Source organism: Gadus morhua, chromosome 5 (assembly GCF_902167405.1).
Source record: "Gadus morhua chromosome 5, gadMor3.0, whole genome shotgun sequence".
In the NCBI taxonomy this organism is placed as follows: Eukaryota; Metazoa; Chordata; class Actinopteri; order Gadiformes; family Gadidae; genus Gadus; species Gadus morhua.
The window spans coordinates 14,875,307-14,894,152 of record NC_044052.1 but is presented as its reverse complement, the minus strand read 5'-3'; the positions used below and the strand labels follow the sequence as shown (position 1 = coordinate 14,894,152).

Sequence of the window (18,846 nt, the reverse complement as noted above, 5' to 3'; positions counted from 1 at the left end):
GACAGGTGAGAGCTTTACCTTTCGGCAAATAGAAATATCCCATGTATTTATTTGCAGCGATATTTATATAGATTAATATAGCATATTGTGCTATCTTTGTCTGGGCGGCCTTACCCCTGAGAGAGACTTATCTGTACGGGGGCCAGCGGAACTGGGACAGAGCCAACCAGAAACATGATCACAACTCAATGTGTAATCATTAGCCATCGTTATCAGGTGGAAGTCGACAGTAGCCATCGCTATACAAACATGCAGTCATAAAAAATTGTTGAGTTAATTTATCTTTTCAAATGCATCCCATTTAAACTGAATCAGTTGGTGGAAAAGAAATGATCAAACATTGTTGATTTGATTTGTTCTTCTACGAGTTTTGAACCATGTGGAACATTAAACAGTTGGATAGCCACTTGACTATTTATATGATGCATGAAAGTATGGTGCAATCTTACTTCTTAGTGGTTGAGCAAGTTCGTATTTCATTCGTAGCAGGTAGTAGTTAGGTATAATTCTCAAGGCTGCCGGTAGGCTGTGGACATGGGGGAGGGATCGAACCCAGAACCTTTGTGCTGAACGCTGACCTATGTTTTAAAATGAATGTTTTTTTAAAATAGTACTGTACCCCAGGCTTCTATTAAACACTGCTACTATACTACTACACTGCAGAGCTCGGTAGTTTGGCTGCATCTGTCATAACATCACCCATCAAATATAAAAAAGAAAATGGATTACCCCTGCTAGTGTTTATAAAAGGCTTGGGCAATTTGACACAGGAACTCCCGGTGCAACTGTCAAAACACCTTGTGGAGCCGTTGGCAAATACACCAATACACCGATTTACCTCCAACACGGTGTGTGTAGTACAGAGCTCAGCCTATCGCAAAGTGATTACAGTCCGCTCAGACGGCCGTGTCAGCTCGCTTGTACTGCTGCTCAGGGTGCAGACTGCCGACCTTGAGATACTCATTACCATTTTAATGCAGAATCAATGATTTCTTTCCTTCTTCCTACTGTAGAAAACAGATTGCTGCAGAATGTTTTTATGCAGAACATTCCTAATTTAGAATGTATTGATCTTGAACACTTTTATTGTAGAAAAAGCCTTATGGTAGAACGTATCAATGCAGAACACGTCCAACTGTAGAAAACAACAATGACGAACGGATTAATACAGAGCATTTCCTACTGTAGAAAACACAGCTGTAGAACATATGAATACAGAACACTTCCTACTGTAGATAAAACATTATTGTAGAACAGATTACTGTAGAACCGAACGTATAATACAGAAAACTTCTGTAAAAAACACTTTAGTGTAGAACGTATCAATACAGAACCCTTTTCACTGTAGAAAACACATCACTGTGGAGCGGATTGCTCTAGAACGTATAATACAGTACACTTCTTACCGTAGAAAGAACATTATTGTAGAACGTATCAATACAGAACCCTTCCTACTGTAGAGTACACCTCACTGTAGAACTGACAGTTTACTGTAGAAGGTATCAATAGAGAACCCTTCTTACTGTAGAAAACACCACTGTAGAACTGACAGTTTACTGTAGAACGTATCAATAGAGAACACACTCTACTGTAGAACACCTCTCTTGGAGCCGGTGGACTGGAAGTGTGTTTCCCGGCTACTCAGAGCTCTGCATCCTTTAGCAGCAGCAGCAGCAGCAGTGCTGTGTGATTCCCTCTACGAGGTGGTGTGTTCTATAATACTAAGCCGTCGCAGGGGGCGTAATACCGGCCAATTACGATGGCCACCCTCAGGTTGTCGTAATACGATAAATTATCCGCCGGGAACCCGGGTACACTACGTGTGCGATGCTGCGTGTGTGTGGGCTTATTGAATGAGCCCACACGCACGCACTGACGCACGCACGCACACACACACACACACAGGTGTGTGTGTGTGTTTGTGTGTTTGCTTGGTTCAGCCCGTTTCGTGTAGTATGTCATAATCACTTATTGATTTATTGACTGACAGCGTCTGTAAAGGAATGACATATACACATTGTATACAAAACAATATCAGGTTGTATCAGGCTTGTGTTTGGTATCATATTTCCAGGACTTTATTTTTTTATCTCTACCTTCAAAATTTTTCTATTTTTGCTTTTGACCTAACCTTTTTGTTTTGTCTCTAAACAACACACCCAAAATATGATACTATGCAAAATATGTTAAAGTACCGTCTTCCGGTAACCCCCGGCAACCACAGTTAGTTTCCACAGACCTGACTTATCAATCAGCGAACGCTAACAAACCGGTTCAGCACAGTTCACACTCGACCTGACCTGACACTATACAGTGCCCAAACTGGTCGGTTCCGGACTCCGAGCCAATCAAACATAGCCATCGTCCGGCTTTATGACCTGCGACGGTTGCCGTGGTAACACGCAGTGCATGACGTGCATGTTAAGTGGTTCACAGATGCTCCCCTGACGTGTCTCTCTCACTCTCTGCAGTTTTTTTTATACTTAGGCTCCAAAGCACCCACACACACACACACACACGTCACACGCACACGGTTACATTGTAGTCAAAGCAGCCCTCGACTGTTTAACTTCACAATGCGGCCGTAACACTGCTGTGTGTGTGTGTGTGGGTTGGGTGGTAGGGTTGTGGGTGTGTTCAATAATGGCTTCTCTCACTTCCACATAAGTACCAAATAAACAGTGTTATATCTAAATAGGTCCCACAGTATGTGTCATAGCTATCTCTATCTTTCACTCTCTATTTTTCTTTATAATCTTAGAAGAGACACACACACACACACACACACACACACACACACACACACACACACACACACACACACACACACCACTAACCCTAACACACACACGTTCAAACAGTAACCCACGTTCTATAACCTGTGAAGTCGATAATGTCATTGTTGGAATGGTTTAAATTCCAGCTAGAATAGAGGAGCAGTCAGCCCATGGCCAGCAGTAGCAGGGCAATACCCACTGCACACTCCTAGGCTTTTGTATTAGGAGTGTGGTTGTCTGTGTGTAGAGATGAGATGTGGTGTTCATTGGGGATTATCTTTCCCAGACTTCATTACACACACACGCTCTCTCACTCACACATACACATACAGACACAGACAAACACACACACACATGACCCCAGAATTGTTTCTTTAACAGAGAAAACAATCGCATCACAACCTCAGATACAGGCTCCTCCCTGGAGAGAGTCACGCAGACATACATACACCAAGGGAGAGAACCAAACAGAAAGTGTGTGTGTGTGTGTGTGTGTGTGTGTGTGTGTGTGGGGGGGTTCTAGTTGAAAACCATTTAATGATTTACAACAACCAACTGATCAGTTTCATTCATGCTCACGAATATGAACTGTCGAAAGCGTGTCATTTTACCTAAATCACATATCGCAGAACTTTAAAATGAAAATATTAAATAAGAAAAGTTTACCTGTACTGTGTCAGTAAGACTTGTATTTGACGAAGCTTGGAACCCATATTGTGAATGTGATCAAGAAATTCTAGATTCTTCCAACAACAGAGTACAATTAAAATAAATAAATAATAAATCAATTCTGTTTAGAAAGTTTGAATAGCTGCTTTTCTTCATCATGACACTGCAACATGATCACTAATCAACTTTATCACAATTAGTTATTTAATATATTATCTTCTCGATCTGAACCGTATTGTTTTTGATCCCTGTGGTTGGTCACAGTTAGTTGCTGCTGTATTTGTGTCGGAGAGTCAGAGGCAGCCCTGCCAAAGCTGTTATACTGTACAAACCGTGAAAAAGAGAGTATTTAAATACACACTTTCTTAGCCTGCCCCCTACTGTTGCCCCGGCCTTGTTTCATTCACACAGTCATACACACACGCACAGACACACACATACATTCACACACTTAAGACTACTGCTGAGGAAAATACACATGCTACACTGTATGTAAAGTGATAAAAGTGACCATAAGCTCCAGGAGTGTTTTATAGAAGCCTAAGTTAATTTTCGAATACAACCTTTAGCTGGATAGAATTAAATGAAACTGTTAAGACTCTGGTGTTAGACTTGGGGTCGAGGACTTTGTGGATCATACTGCCCCCGCTGGTTAAGTGGTGGTACTGCACAAACAGGTCTCGGCTGCTTCATTATCATACAAACGGGTAGTAGACCGTTACTTAATTGTCTCCTTACCAGTCGCCAGTCCTAATGCGTTTGCCCTCAGAGTCAAACTGCTAATGTGTCTACAAAGCATCTTGCGGTTGATTCTGCTGTTTTGTCTGTGTGATTGGTTTCAACTGTTGGCTATACTTCCTTTCCGCTAATTTAATTGAGGATTTTATAACAAATCTTTGGCAATAATGAAATAAAATCACTGAAGTACATTCAGATTTGTATTGCATTATACCACTTTAACTATTTTTATATATAATGTTAACAATTATGATACATTTATTTTTACTTCAAATCACCCGTTCCTATTCTTACTTTTAATCAAAGCTGTGTACACAAAAACAACACAAAGACACATTTGCTAAACGTTTTTTCTAACTTAAATTTAGTACATCAACAAATGGTCCACCACATTATTTGGCTGTTGTAGTTCTCAACGTGGCCAGTTGGTGTCTCCCTCTCCCCTGCTTTTCGCCATGTCGATCTTCTGAGAATGACATTAGATCGTCTCCCATTGGTTTGATTGATGGCCAGTGGTCATGTATCCCTTCTCCTATACACACACCAGGCCTTAACAACACCATGCTTTCATCTTCTCAGGAAAATATTTGCATAATAACTAATAATGCATGTACCACTCTTGATAACTTATAATAACATAAAGCATCATAACTCAATGGCTATGTAGATTGACTAAACATCCTTTTGTGTGTGTTTGTTCTTGTGTTGTTTTGTTGTCTAGGGCGTGGAGATTGTTAAGCTGCAGTGCGAGCATCTTTCTCATCGAGTAGACCCCAAACGAAGACCACCCCCTCCCCTTCCCCCTTCCAGTCACACCGCCATCTCAACTTTGCTTCCTGACGACGACCCCGACGACGGGCACACACACCCAAACACACACACAGCTTGCAGATCGTGCCGCGACCCCTGATTGGCCAGGATGATCACCTCCGAGCTCCCCGTCCTGCAGTAAGTCCGGGTCTATGCCCAAATAAGGCATAATTTAATAACAATGTTTGAGGTGGCGGTGGCCTGTGATGCATTCTGCTCCACGGGGGTTCAATGGGTTTACCTGTTCCCCAAAAACTAGAAAAAATGCTGTGGTTTGGTTTTTAAAAGGCGTAACTTCAACGTCCTACTTAAAGGGCTTTTAATGGTTCCACGTCCCCGCAACGCAAGGCGGTTACGGACCCCTTACGTCCTTGCGTACCCTCCTTGCGTCCACCCCCAAGGGCCGGACGTGCGCCTCCCAAAAATCGTGACCTTCCGTTGAGGCGACGCAGCAGCAAGGGCTGTGATTGGTCCGCTTACTAAAACCCGACGCAGAACCATAAACGTTCACGGCCGCGTCGAAGCGTCTGCGTGGTCTTTGCGTTGCGGGAACGTGGGACCATAAAAAGGCCTTAGGCCGGCACCTTTTAGCGTACGACTTTTATAAACCGCTTTTGAACCGTGTTTTGGGTACAAAAAGTATGGTTGGATTGTGTGTGTCAGTGTCTGCATGTAACCAACTGTGTAAAAAAAATAAAATAAAAAGAAGTAACTATATATTTCAAGTCAAGTTGGAGCTTTTGAAGCATGTTTTGGGTTTAAAAAGGTCCATCTGAAATGCCTGTCTCGTCGTTGGGGTCTCATTGTCGCTGACCCTTCGCAGGGACTCGTCCAACGAGTCGGCGGCCCCCGACGCCGTCAGCCTGAGCATGAGCATGAGCGAGATCGAAGACCCCGAGGTGAAGGGGAAGAAGAAGAGGGGGAGGCCCGGGAAGCAGCAGCAGGTGAGGCTCTCTGTGTGGATCTCTGTCTCTGTTGGTCTCCACTGGGTCCATCTAGCGGCACTTTTTAGACGGCCCCTTCCGTCTTCTTGGTTTGTGTGGGTCTGCATGTAACCACCTGTGTAAAAAAAAGATATTGCAATAATTCAGAATTTATATTAAATTCACTCAAGTATTGCATAGACATGGAATACACGTTTGTTAATGTATGCATCTGTCTCATGCAAAGGCTCCAGACACAAAGGCATATGCATTATGTTTGTCTTGGTCTCGTGTGAACACTTTTCTATCTTTATTTTATATTGCACCTCTTCATATTGCACCTCTTACTCCCTCCCTCTCACAGTCGGCCACTAAGAAACCCCGGAAGTCTCCGACGGACAAGGCTGTGGGCGTGACCCGAGGGCGAGGGAAAGCCAATGGCGTGGCCGTACACAACGGGGAGGGCGGGGAACCAGTCACCCTGTTTGAAGTGGTCAAACTGGGCAAGAGCGCCATGCAGGTACGTCTACAATGTGGGATAATTCTATCAAGAGAGGTTAAGTAAAGATGTTGCGATCTCTCTGTACAATTTTGTTTCATTTATGTCTTTTCAAATAGACAAGATCTATCTTTGAACTGTGTTTGTGTTTGTGTGTGTTTGTGTCCACAGTCTGTTGTGGACGACTGGATCGAGTCGTACAAACAGGACCGGGACATAGCGCTGCTGGACCTCATTAACTTCTTCATTCAGTGCTCTGGCTGCAAGGGTGAGAATAGAGACACAGGGTCGCAGAGTCAAGCCTTCAGTGTAACGTGAGATTCTTAGGAACATAACATGTTCCTCTACGTAGTGGTCGAATTAAATCTTGACTTACCAGCAAAAACACACTAAGCAGTCAAAAATGTAACGGTCAATATGAGAGAAAATGTATGATTAAGTGAGTGGAATAGCAGATTTTTTGTTGCTGTAGTTCTCAAGCCTTAGATGAACCATTGAACCACTTGCCACACACTAAAGAAACTACGCTCTTTTTGACTAAAATGTCCAGGTGGCATTGCACTACCTTTTTTAACTGAATCAAATTATTCAGCATTGCCGTTGACGCTAACATTGACCTCTGCATGCCGTCATTGTTGTGAACGCAGTGTGTGTGTTTGTACTGCTGCTATCTCCTCTAATTGTTCTCATCTCTGTTTTTCAGGAACGGTGCGGATCGAGATGTTCCGGAACATGCAGAACGCTGAGATCATCCGCAAGATGACGGAGGAGTTCGACGAGGTTAGTTCCCGCTTCACTGTGCTACAAAAGCTGCTGCTTTTTCGCTCCCCCGGGGTTTCCGCCATTTTTTGGGCCTGCAAACGTTACTATTTTCTGATAAGATTGTAATATCCTGGCCATCGTACCTGTACCAACCGTATGTAACCCATAGATGATGCCTGTGTGTAATGATAAGTGCGTCTGCAAAAATAAGTGTTTTCTAAACCAAGCCAAATGCAAAGCTGTTTTTCCGTATGCTCCTCTTCACTTCAATGTCCATCCACTGCAAATGAATGACACGCAAACAATGTGAATCACTTTGGCGCGCTGGCTACACGACTGCATTCCCAACCATCGCAGCATGGGTTCCGACTGTATTTGTACTCTTCACGTCACCGTCGTCGTCTCCTTGTCCACAGGACAGCGGCGACTACCCACTCACCATGCCCGGCCCCCTGTGGAAGAAGTTCCGCTACAACTTCTGCGAGTTCATCTGCGTGCTGATTCGCCAGTGCCAGTACAGCATCATCTACGACGAGTACATGATGGACACGGTCATCTCACTGCTCACGGGGCTGTCGGACTCCCAGGTGCGGGCCTTCAGACACACGTCCACGCTGGCAGGTAAATCCCCATGGTCGTCTGGACGTTGGATTGTTGAAAGATAAAAACACAAACGTAAAATGAAATGTGCTTTACTACAAAGACAAAAATAAAAGCTAAACCATCTCTCTGGATGTCCTTGATGATTGAATAATTGAATGGAAACCATTATGGAATTAAAAACAAATGTGTGAATACTGTCCTCATCCCCCATTTCTCTCTCTCCATCTTATGTTCATTCTCTCCTGTCTCTGTCACTCTTTACCTCCATCTCTCCCTGATCTCTCTCTCTCTCCATCTGGCTCTCTCCGCACCCCTCTCTCCTCTCTCTCTCATTCTCTCTCTTCCTTCTCTCTCTCTAGCGATGAAGCTGATGACGGCGCTGGTGAACGTGGCGCTGAACCTCAGCATCCACCAGGACAACACGCAGCGGCAGTACGAGGCCGAGAGGAACAAGATGGCCGGCAAGAGGGCCAACGAGAAGCTGGAGCTGCTACTACAGAAGAGGAAGGAGGTAGGAGGGGGTTGTGTTGGACTGTGTGTTGTGTTTTTATTGTTTCCTACGTTTGACTGTGTGTTGTGTTTCATTGTGCGTTCTGTTTGACTGTAATGTGTGTGTCATTGTGTGTTGTGTTTTCTTGGGAGTTGTGTATCGTTGTGTGTTCATTTGTGTCGTGTGGTGTTCTGTGTTGTGTTTTGTTTGATAATTTAGTTTAGTGTTTTGCCTGTGTTGTGTTTTGACTGTGTTGTTGTGTGGGGTTTAACTCTCGTCTCCGTTGTCCGTTCAGCTCCAAGAGAACCAGGACGAAATCGAGAACATGATGAACTCCATCTTCAAGGGCATATTCGTCCATCGCTACAGGTAAACACCTCATTTCATTAGGACTGTCATTATCACAATCTACCGTAATCTGACCGACGAATCACAGTGGCGACGAACGTGGTGTACCCTTCCCCCCCCTCCCAGGGATGCCATTGCAGAGATCCGCGCCATCTGCATCGAGGAGATCGGTGTGTGGATGAAGATGTACAGCGACGCCTTTCTCAACGACAGCTACCTGAAATACGTGGGCTGGACTCTGCACGACCGGGTACGAGATTCATTACAATTCAGTATTCGGTAGTAATTTGGATATTCGTTAGTGAATAGGTATTTGGTTTTCATTGATTGGGATTGGGCCATGTTAAAGTGTAGGTGAACCCCCCCGTTGCTAACCCTATCACTATGAGATTTATTTTAAGTTGTGGTAGTTGGGGGACAAGATTTTGTGTATTGTCCAATCTGACTTTCTATCTCTTTCTCTTTGCGTAAACCTCTGTCTGTCTCTCTCGCTTGTCTTTCTCGGTGTGGTCTGACCCCAGCAAGGCGAGGTGCGTTTGAAGTGTCTGAAGGCACTGCAGAACCTGTACACCAACAGAGAACTGTTCCCCAAGCTAGAGCTCTTCACCAACCGCTTCAAGGTAAAACCATTGAATGGATAGACGTGTATGTGGAAAGGATGGGAGCAGAGCATAGAGACACATGATGATGACTACTAACACACACTCAAACACACATGTGTTTTCTGCAGGACCGCATCGTATCGATGACCCTCGACAAGGAGTACGACGTGGCTGTGGAGGCCATCCGATTGGTCACCCTGATCCTGCAGTGAGTACCATGCAGATTGTCTTGACCAATGGAACTCTGAGTCCACCCCCTGTGGATTTTGAAGTGATTTAACATGACCAGTAACATTTGATTAGATCTGACTTGTTTATGTTTGGAGATCTCAGAGTTCAGCATAAAAAACGAAATACAGAAACAATATTAGGGAAATAATTTCATGAATACGAATCAAAGACGGAAATTCAAAGAAAAGTTTTCTGCAAATGTACACGATAAAAAGTTCTGTTCTGAGGTTCAGCTCATATCGGTGTTCCTTAAATGTTAATCTTGTATCTCTTCTTCCAGGGGGAGTGAGGACGCTCTGTCCAATGAGGACTGCGAGAACGTGTACCACCTGGTCTACTCCGCCCACCGGCCCGTGGCGGTGGCCGCCGGAGAGTTCCTCCACAGGAAGTACGTCCCTCTTGGGATCTTTGTGATCACGTCCTTCTCAATAACTATGGGCATTTATTCCCATATTTATAATATGGCGATGGGAACTGAGACCTGGTGTTAAATGTGTTTGGTGCGAGAGTTGCTTATAATTTTCTTTCTTCATAGTTTATTATTGGCTGTTTAGGAGCCTATCACCCCCCCCCCCCCCCCCCACCCCCCCAAATCAACCCTTTAATCTTCCCCTTTTCTTACTGAGTCCCCATCCTCTCTCTCTATCTCGGTCTGTCCACCTCCATCCATCCCTCTCTGCTCCTCACTGTCTGCTGCTGCGTTAACCTCGGTCCCTCTCTCCCTGTGTGTCTCTCCTCCAGGCTCTTCAGCCGCCACGACCCCCTGGCCGAGGAGGCCCTGGCCAAGCGGCGAGGCCGCAGCAGCCCCAACGGGAACCTCATCCGCATGCTGGTGCTCTTCTTCCTGGAGAGCGAGGTGACCAATGAGTGCTCTCTCTCCTGCTCTCTCGCTCCTATCGCTCTTCACTCCTCGTCTCCCTCCTCCTCCTCCTCTTCCTCCTCCTCCTCTTCCTCTTCCTCCTCCTCATCTTCCCATCATTCTCCTAAACACTCACACGTAAACTAGAAAAAGCACGGTTTTCCTTATGCTCTGATGGATCTGGATGACAAATAATGCAATAAAATATTAACATTTAATGTACAACAATATTATCTAAACCTCAGAACAGACATTTTTAACGTACATTATAGAAAGCATTTCTTTGGATATCCGTGTTTGATTTACCTTTTAAATTGTGTGTGTGTGTGTGTGTGTGTGTGTGTGTGTGTGTGTGTGTACGTGTGTACCCCAGCTCCACGAGCACGCTGCCTACCTGGTGGACTCTCTGTGGGAGAGCTCCCAGGAGCTGCTGAAGGACTGGGAGTGTATGACGGAGCTGCTGCTAGAGGAGCCCGTCGGGGGAGAGGAGGGTGAGACACACACACACACAGACACACACACACACACACACACACACACACACGGAAATCACCTAGATAGGTAGGCACACACACACACACTCATCCCGATACACGGGCATGCAGGCACACACTGTATGCTTCAGGGTTTCAGAAAACAAACACAGACACTCAGGAGTAACAAGAAGCTTAATGAGGACCAACACATTGTGTAATCAATGGAACATCTCCAATAATGATGCTCTCTCTCTGTCTCTGTCTCTGTCTCTGTCTCTCTGTCTCTCTCTCTCTCTCTCTCTCTCTCTCTCTCTCTCTCTCTCTCTCTCTCTCTCTCTCTCTCTCTCTCTCTTTCCCCCCCCCCCCCCCCCCCCCACAGTGTTGTCAGACAGGCAGGAGAGTGCTCTGATAGAGCTGATGGTTTGTACCATCCGCCAGGCCGCCGAAGCCCACCCACCGGTCGGCAGGGGCACCGGGAAGCGCGTAAGAACACACACACACACACACAGCTGATCTGCCTCATAGGTTTAGGAAGCAGTGGAAAAAGGCTATTTTTATTTTATGGATAATTGCCCAAATATGTTTTTCTTTTTTTTGTACATTTCGTTGACATCCATTCTGTCGGTTTGCATTTTGTCCTCAGGTGCTGACAGCGAAGGAGAGGAAGACGCAGATAGATGACAAGAACAAACTGACGGAGCACTTCATCATGGCGTTGCCGATGCTGCTGTCCAAAGTGAGGACCGCGCACACACACACACACTCTCTCTCCCACACACACACACACACAAACAAACACTCCAGTTACTGTTCAGGGACTTTAATTAATGCAAAGTTACTTGTGTTGTGACATTGCCAAACCTCTGTTCACAAAGTCATTTTTACAAAAAACATTCAAAGAACGTTCATAGAGAGCTGGTTACTCAAATAAATATCTCAGCTTCCTGTATGGATCATGATTAATGGGCCTGCTGTTGTAATCTGAGGATCGACATGTTGTTTGTGTAGCCTGACTAAGTGCTATTGATCGCCCGGCTGCATGTAATGGACCGTGAGAATGGAACCTGGTTCTAATGAAATTTAAAGCGTCCCCACATTAGAAAATTACAAACATTTCAACCAAATCTCTTACTCTGCATGTCTAACCATACCTCTCCCTCTGAATTTAACCCTAGACCATTCTCTCTGGGTCTATTCCTCTCACTCACTCACTCACTCACTCACTCACTCACTGACTGACTGACTGACTGACTGACTGACTGACTGACTGACTGAGTCTAACCCTACCTCTCTCTCTGAATCTAACCCTAGACCATTCTCTCTGGGTCTAACGCTCTCACTGACTGACTGACTGACTGACTGACTGACTGACTGACTGACTGAGTCTAACCCTACCTCTCTCTCTGCCCGCTCAGTACCAGGCGGACTCTGAGAAGGTGGCCAACCTGCTGCAGATCCCGCAGTTCTTCGACCTGGACGTGTACAGCGCCGGGCGCATGGAGAAGCACCTGGACGCGCTGCTGAAGCAGATCCGCCTGGTGGTGGAGAAGCACATCGAGGCGGACGTGCTGGAGGCCTGCAGCAAGACCTACAGCATCCTGTGCTCGGAGGAGTACACCATCATGAACCGCGTGGACATCGCCCGCTCGCAGCTCATCGACGAGATGACGGACCGCTTCGCCCACTCGGTGGAGGAGCTGCTGCAGGAGGTGATGGAGGGAGGAAGGAAGAGGGAGGGAGAGAGGAGGGTTTCCTACAGCACCATACAGCTTAGGGAGCTGCCGTAGCAATACACTCCTGCCGCCTTAACTACGACGTCCAAAAAATAGTTACATTTTTTATTTTACAAAAGTATTGAATAATTTTTAATTCATTCACTCTCTGTTTATAGATCAGGCTTCAGGGTCACATTCTGACAGCCTGAGGCCTGAATAAAATAATCACAAATGGTCCCCCCCCCCCCCCCCCACCCGGTCTGACGACAAACCACCACCTTAACGAAAACATTTTCTGCGGGAAACCCTGTAGTCGTGAATGTACAAATCATTGAATGCTGAATGGAGGAGAGTTTTGATATATACTGGAGTTATTAAGCTCTCATTGTGCATCGGGCTAATGAAACCTTCTTCAACGTCTCCCCTTCAGGCGGAGGAGGCCGACGACGACGACATCTACAACGTCCTCGCCACCCTCAAGAGGCTCACCGCCTTCCACAAGTGAGACCTTCTGGGCTTCTTTGGTTCCATCTTTCCTTTCACTCATCGGTCTACTTCGATCCGTCGCTCCAATCTTGAATTCGAAGTACATTATGGGTGACGGATGTCTAGGCGTCAGATTTAGGATGTAGGATGGAAGATCTTCATTGAACCTCCTACACAAAAAAGTGAACGTCAACACCGCATGTATTGTTAGGATGATGAGGATAATGATGCTGAAATTAGCTAGCATAATATCAATTAATGTATTAATATTATTTTGTAATTCTAGGGCATTCGTTCAAATGTTATTCCCCCTATCAGACTTTATTGAATACTTTTGCATAATTCCAACACAAAAAGACCACGCAGCACTACTACCCGACGGCGTGTATTCAAACCACTAATCTTTGCCTTCATCGTCCCCCAGTGCCCACGACCTGACCCGCTGGGACCTGTTTGGGAACTGCTACCGGCTGCTGAAAGCGGGCATCGAGCAGGGATCCATGCCCGAGCAGATCGCCGTACAAGCCCTCCAGTGTTCCCACTACTCCATCCTCTGGCAGCTGGTGAAGATCACCGAGGGAGCCCCCAGCAAGGTGCAGACAGCCGGCCACTACCAGCCTCCCTCCCCCCCCCCCGTGGCTGTAAACAGAGTTGTGTTTTCTATATAGCACCATGAACATCATGAAGTGTGATTCAACAAGAACAAAACGCATGCAGATAGAAGCTATACAATTAGCATACAACAGTTTCAATAAGGGCTAAAAACCAAGCACTATAAACTAGGAAAAATACAATCGTAACATGCTTGTCTTTTCAAAACTGTTAATAGAACCAATGTGTGTGTGTGAGAAGGCACAGAAAAAGTCCTGGTTGCATCTGGACCACTTTAGGGCTCATCATTCCTTCAAAGTTTAAGATTGTGTGTGTGTGTGTGTGTGTGTGTGTGTGTGTGTGTGTGTGTGTGTGTGTGTGTGTGTGTGTGTGTGTGTGTGTGTGTGTGTGTGTGTGTGTGTGTGTGTGTGTGTGTGTGTGTGTGTGAAACAGGACGACCTGCTGGCTCTCAGGAGAGTGGTGAAGTCCTTCCTGGCAGTGTGTCAGCAGTGTCTTTCCAACGTCAACACGCCCGTCAAAGAACAGGTAGGAAGAGCCTATAGTACAGCCCACACCTTGAGACGGAATCACGGTGGTTTGAATAATGCGGCACGTCATTACACCCCCTGTGGTCGGAGTGGTACTAAACTTTTGCAAGTACTGTTCTGTTTGTGTACCAATTTTCTAATCTCTTGAATAGTTCGCATTCAGAGTGGTTGAAGTCAGCATTTTGTGTAAAAGTGTAAAAATATATCTCCGAGCACCTGCGACAGTGATCATTTTGAATTGACACTGGCACACTGAGACGGAGTTCAACAGCCAAAGACCAAGAAAGATAGGGGATGGGGATTCGTCATTTTTCCAGCTAAAGCCTTAAAACGTTCCACATCAGCTGAGGTTAGGTCTGCTACTCTTCAGTTGGGATTGACTGACCCTCACTCCCCCCCCCCACCTCCAGGCCTTCATGCTGCTGTGTGACCTGCTGATGATCTTCAGCCACCAGCTGGTGTCGGGGGGCCGGGAGGGTCTCCAGCCGCTGGTCTTCAACCCAGACTCCACCCTGCAGAATGAGCTGCTCAACTTCGTGCTGGACCACGTGTTCATCGACCAGGATGACGAGAACCAGAGCATGGGTGAGCAATAGAAATGGAGGGAATGCCCAACAATTATATAGTAGGATAATCAAAACCACAATGGTCCAAATCTCAGCGAGTACTACCCCTACTTTTTGTATTTTTTTCTTTATTTTGGCCTGGAAATGTGCTGATATTTTCCACAAATTTTCATATTTCAGAGGTCAGTTTTTATCTGTATTTTATACAATCCACTTTATAGTATCAGGTCGAGTTTGACTCCTAAAAACGTAGTTCAACTTTGGACCCCAACGTTTTTGGTTCCCAAATGCCCAACATGAATGTTGGAAGTTAGCACACCCAATCATTGACTAGATCATCAGATAGTTTTTGGGGGGTCTAGAGATGGTAGGGAAAGGTCCCTAATAATCATAATTAAGAATGACTGAATTTAGATCAATGTAAGTATTATGGCTTATCACCATTAATAATTTCAGTTGATAATTTTGCTTAGATCAACAGTTAATAATGCAACGAAGTAACCCCCTTCTGGAACTAAACCAAAGACACAATTCAAATTGAACCTCCCAAGTACACAAATCAACTGCTGTGTGGGGATTCTTTTCACCAATGTCCACTCGTTTCCTATCCCCTCCATTCCCCCTTCCCTGCGTCCTTCTCTTCTTCCATCCGGCCCTAGAAGGAGACGAGGAGGATGAGGCGAACAAGATCGAGGCGCTGCACAAGAGGAGGAACCTGTTGGCGGCCTTCAGCAAACTCATCATCTACGACATCGTAGACATGCCCGCCGCCGCCGACATCTTCAAACACTACATGAAGGTTAGTCGACACCGGAAAGCCAATCCTGTTGTAGCGGGCGGCAGTAGCTCGGGAGGTAGAGCGGGTTGGCTGGTAACTGCAAGGTTGCTTGTGTGATCCCCGGCTCCTCCTAGCTAGAGTGTCGAGGTGTCCCTGAGCAAGGCACCTTACCCTAACTGTTCCCGACAAGTTGCCTATCGCCCTGCATGGTTGACTCCGCCGTCGGTGTGTGAATGTGTGTATGAATGGGTGAATGTCGGGCAGTATTGTAAAGCACTTTGGATAAAAGCACTACATAAATGAAGTCCATTTACCAGTTACTGGGCCGTTTTTGGTACATCTTTCGGATGCCCTCTGCTTTAAAAAAGTGTGGGAGGGTTTGTCGTGGCGACTAGGCTAGCCTAGCACCGTGCCATGAGTTACAGTCAACAATAGAGCAATGTGATTGGATGATATTCTTGTCCGTTATCACTACGTAATACAGCCGTATACCAGAAGTCGTTACAAATACATTTTTGGGAGCAGATATATGAAAATAGTTGACATTCAAGAATATATGACCTTTCTTTGAACTTTATCGTGGTATTGAAGTTGTTCAACTGTTTGACCTAGAAATTTTTTTCATTTTGTATGAACCATTAAACCTCAGGGAACTGAAAAATCCTCAGCCAAGCTTTTTCTTAAATGAAAATTCCTCTGAAACCTGAATACCTTTTTAGACCGGGCCAAATCAGACAAAAAGGGAACTTTTCGAACTTAATAAACTTTAAGGTTCAGAGAAATAACTGAAATCAAATATAGGAGTAGCCTTCTGTTGGTGAACTCACTCAACCTGGTTTTTAGTTCAACCAACAGCATCTTTAATCAAATAGCGAATGTCCACTGATGGCAAACTCAAACCCAGTAGATGAGATGATGAGAAGACCCTAGACTTGAATGGACCCCTAGTTTGTGGAGGAGATGAAGTGATGTGGTTGGTGAGTGTGTCATGTGATCTGAGGGAGAGTGCTGACTGTGGTGTTCTCCTCCCCGGTCCTCAGTACTACAACGACTACGGTGACATCATCAAGGAGACGCTGAGCAAGACGAGGCAGACGGACAAGATCCAGTGTGCCAAGACGCTCATTCTCAGCTTGCAGCAGGTACTCACTCACTCACTCACACACACACACACACACACACACCACACACACACACAACACAACCACACACACACACACACACACACACACACACACACACACACACACACACACACACACACACACACTCTGACCAGTGGTTGCCTGTGTGTGTGCTCCAGTTGTTCAACGAGCTGCTCCAGGACCAGGGGCCCAACCTGGACCGGACCTCGTCCCACGTCAGCGGCATCAAGGAGCTGGCCCGCCGCTTCGCCCTCACCTTCGGCCTGGACCAGATCAAGACCAGGGAGGCCGTCGCCACACTACACAAGTAAGACCCCGTCCCGGCCACACCCCCCCTGGACCTGGACTGGTCTACACCATAGAATGTAGATTAATATTAAATCCTTAATAACTTTTGAATGGAATAAAAAAAAAAATTGCTTTATGTTACTAGAAATATTTGATCCCTTTTGTCTCTCTCTCTCTCTCGATCTCTCTCGCTCTCGCTCTCGCTCTCTCTTTCCCCCCCCCTCCAGGGACGGTATCGAGTTTGCCTTCAAGTTCCAGAACCCCCGTGGAGCAGAGCTGCCCCCCATCAACCTGGCCTTCCTGGAGGTCCTCAGCGAGTTCTCCTCCAAGCTGCTGCGGCAGGACAAGAAGACTGTGTAAGTGCACCGGAATGATCTGGGGGGGGGGTGTGTGTGTGTGTGGTGTGTGTGGGTGTGTGGGTGTGTGTGTGTGTGTGTGTGTGTGCATATAGATGTTGTGTGTTTTTGTACTCTCGTGTGTGTGTGCATGTGTTTGTGTACTCTTTTGAGTGTGAGTGTGTGTGTGTGTGTGTGTGTTTTTCTATTCTTGTGAGTGTGTGTGTGCGCATGTGCGTGGTGGCGTCTCTGTGCTTCAAGCGGTGTGTTGGGTGATGTCATGTGAACATGTCCTCCCCCCCCCACCCCCCCCCAGCCACTCGTACCTGGAGAAGTTCATGTCGGAGACGATGTCGGAGCGCCGGGAGGACGTGTGGCTGCCGCTCATCTCGTACCGCAACAGCCTGCTGACGGGCGGCGACGAGGGAGACCGCATGTCCGTCACCTCGGGCTCCAGCAGCAAGACGGGCTCGGTGCGCAGCAAGAAGGGCCGGCCGCCGCTGCACAAGAAGCGCATCGAGGGTGAGACAGGATTCATAGTGAGAACACGACCCGGGAGCGTGGGTGAGATCTGGGTTAGGACATCAGAGTTAAAAAGTCAGCTTTATTGTCTATTCCAAAATATGTGAAACAAATAGAGGAATCTAAATTGTGTTTGTCTCTGAGCCAAGATGCAATAAGTACAAACGGATACAATTGGTAAAATTAAATAAAATACATGTAATATTTACAATAAATAAATTGTAAATAGTGCAAAAATAATTCTGAATAGTGCAAAGGTAGACAAAACAAAACTGTAGAACAAAACAGTATATGTACAATAAAGTTAAGAAAGTAAGTGGTCCAGGGTTCTTGCGGGCAAATGGGAGGGGGTTTCAGAGTCCAGAGTTCGTGGGGGCAGAGGGGAGGGAGAGAGTTGAGCTTCCTGAAATGTTTTTCACTGAAGCCCCGCTGGGTTCTTATCACAAAGTGTGCGTGTGCGTGTGCGCAGAGGAGAGCAGCGTGGAGGGCTCGTGGCTGATGCGCAGCGACACCACCTTGCAGACCCCCGGACCCCTACAGCCCCCCCAGCTCACCTCGACCGTGCTGCGGGAGAACCGGGCCGCCGAACACCTGCCGGACCCCGACTCAGAACCGGGCTCCGAGAACGACTTCGTACACAAGTGAGTGGAGGGAGAGAGGGGTGGGGGGGGGGGGGGGGGGGGGGGGGGGGGTGGGGTGGGGTGTGTGAAGAGAGAGGGGAAGGATGGGGACAGAAATGGATGGAGGGAACGAGGGAGAGATTATTGAGGGAGGAGTAGAGTGAGTGATTCTGAACGGATGTATGTGAGTGATTGGATCTGTATGAGTTAATGAGGTACTGTATGATTAAGGCATTTAAACGCATGAGAAAGCCTTAATCTGACGCAGCCCTAGAAAGATTTGATTCTCAACTTTTAGTCTATGATCATAACCATTAAATTAAGCATATTTCCAACCCCAAACAAATCAGAAGCATAAGACAACAACAACAACAGCGATGTTACTGTGCAGATCGCATAAAACCACCGTAACCGGATAATCTTTTGCAACTGCACAGTGTTTCAAATCAATCAGTACATAAGAGT

The 18,846-nt window shown here is 46.2% G+C and overlaps 1 protein-coding gene across 2 annotated transcripts in view; it reads left to right on the top strand.

The window, feature by feature from the left end:
* Positions 1 to 18,846, top strand: part of stag1a (STAG1 cohesin complex component a) — a 38,715-nt gene that overhangs the window by 15,889 nt on the left and 3,980 nt on the right. Inside the window, exons 2-28 of one of the 2 annotated variants that reach the window (XM_030355794.1) lie at positions 4,906 to 5,132; positions 5,818 to 5,938; positions 6,282 to 6,437; positions 6,588 to 6,684; positions 7,120 to 7,196; positions 7,595 to 7,799; positions 8,141 to 8,292; positions 8,567 to 8,640; positions 8,746 to 8,869; positions 9,141 to 9,239; positions 9,350 to 9,429; positions 9,733 to 9,840; positions 10,194 to 10,308; positions 10,685 to 10,802; positions 11,167 to 11,270; positions 11,431 to 11,523; positions 12,203 to 12,496; positions 12,933 to 13,003; positions 13,413 to 13,581; positions 14,033 to 14,125; positions 14,538 to 14,712; positions 15,356 to 15,492; positions 16,512 to 16,613; positions 16,775 to 16,923; positions 17,132 to 17,260; positions 17,556 to 17,761; positions 18,231 to 18,402. In XM_030355794.1, coding sequence (XP_030211654.1) covers positions 5,104 to 5,132; positions 5,818 to 5,938; positions 6,282 to 6,437; positions 6,588 to 6,684; positions 7,120 to 7,196; positions 7,595 to 7,799; positions 8,141 to 8,292; positions 8,567 to 8,640; positions 8,746 to 8,869; positions 9,141 to 9,239; positions 9,350 to 9,429; positions 9,733 to 9,840; positions 10,194 to 10,308; positions 10,685 to 10,802; positions 11,167 to 11,270; positions 11,431 to 11,523; positions 12,203 to 12,496; positions 12,933 to 13,003; positions 13,413 to 13,581; positions 14,033 to 14,125; positions 14,538 to 14,712; positions 15,356 to 15,492; positions 16,512 to 16,613; positions 16,775 to 16,923; positions 17,132 to 17,260; positions 17,556 to 17,761; positions 18,231 to 18,402 — 3,449 coding nt within the window. In that variant the 5' untranslated portion in view covers positions 4,906 to 5,103. Of the gene's footprint in view, positions 1 to 4,905; positions 5,133 to 5,817; positions 5,939 to 6,281; positions 6,438 to 6,587; positions 6,685 to 7,119; positions 7,197 to 7,594; positions 7,800 to 8,140; positions 8,293 to 8,566; positions 8,641 to 8,745; positions 8,870 to 9,140; positions 9,240 to 9,349; positions 9,430 to 9,732; positions 9,841 to 10,193; positions 10,309 to 10,684; positions 10,803 to 11,166; positions 11,271 to 11,430; positions 11,524 to 12,202; positions 12,497 to 12,932; positions 13,004 to 13,412; positions 13,582 to 14,032; positions 14,126 to 14,537; positions 14,713 to 15,352; positions 15,493 to 16,511; positions 16,614 to 16,774; positions 16,924 to 17,131; positions 17,261 to 17,555; positions 17,762 to 18,230; positions 18,403 to 18,846 lie in introns of both variants that reach the window. The other variant, XM_030355793.1, reaches the window with a different exon arrangement.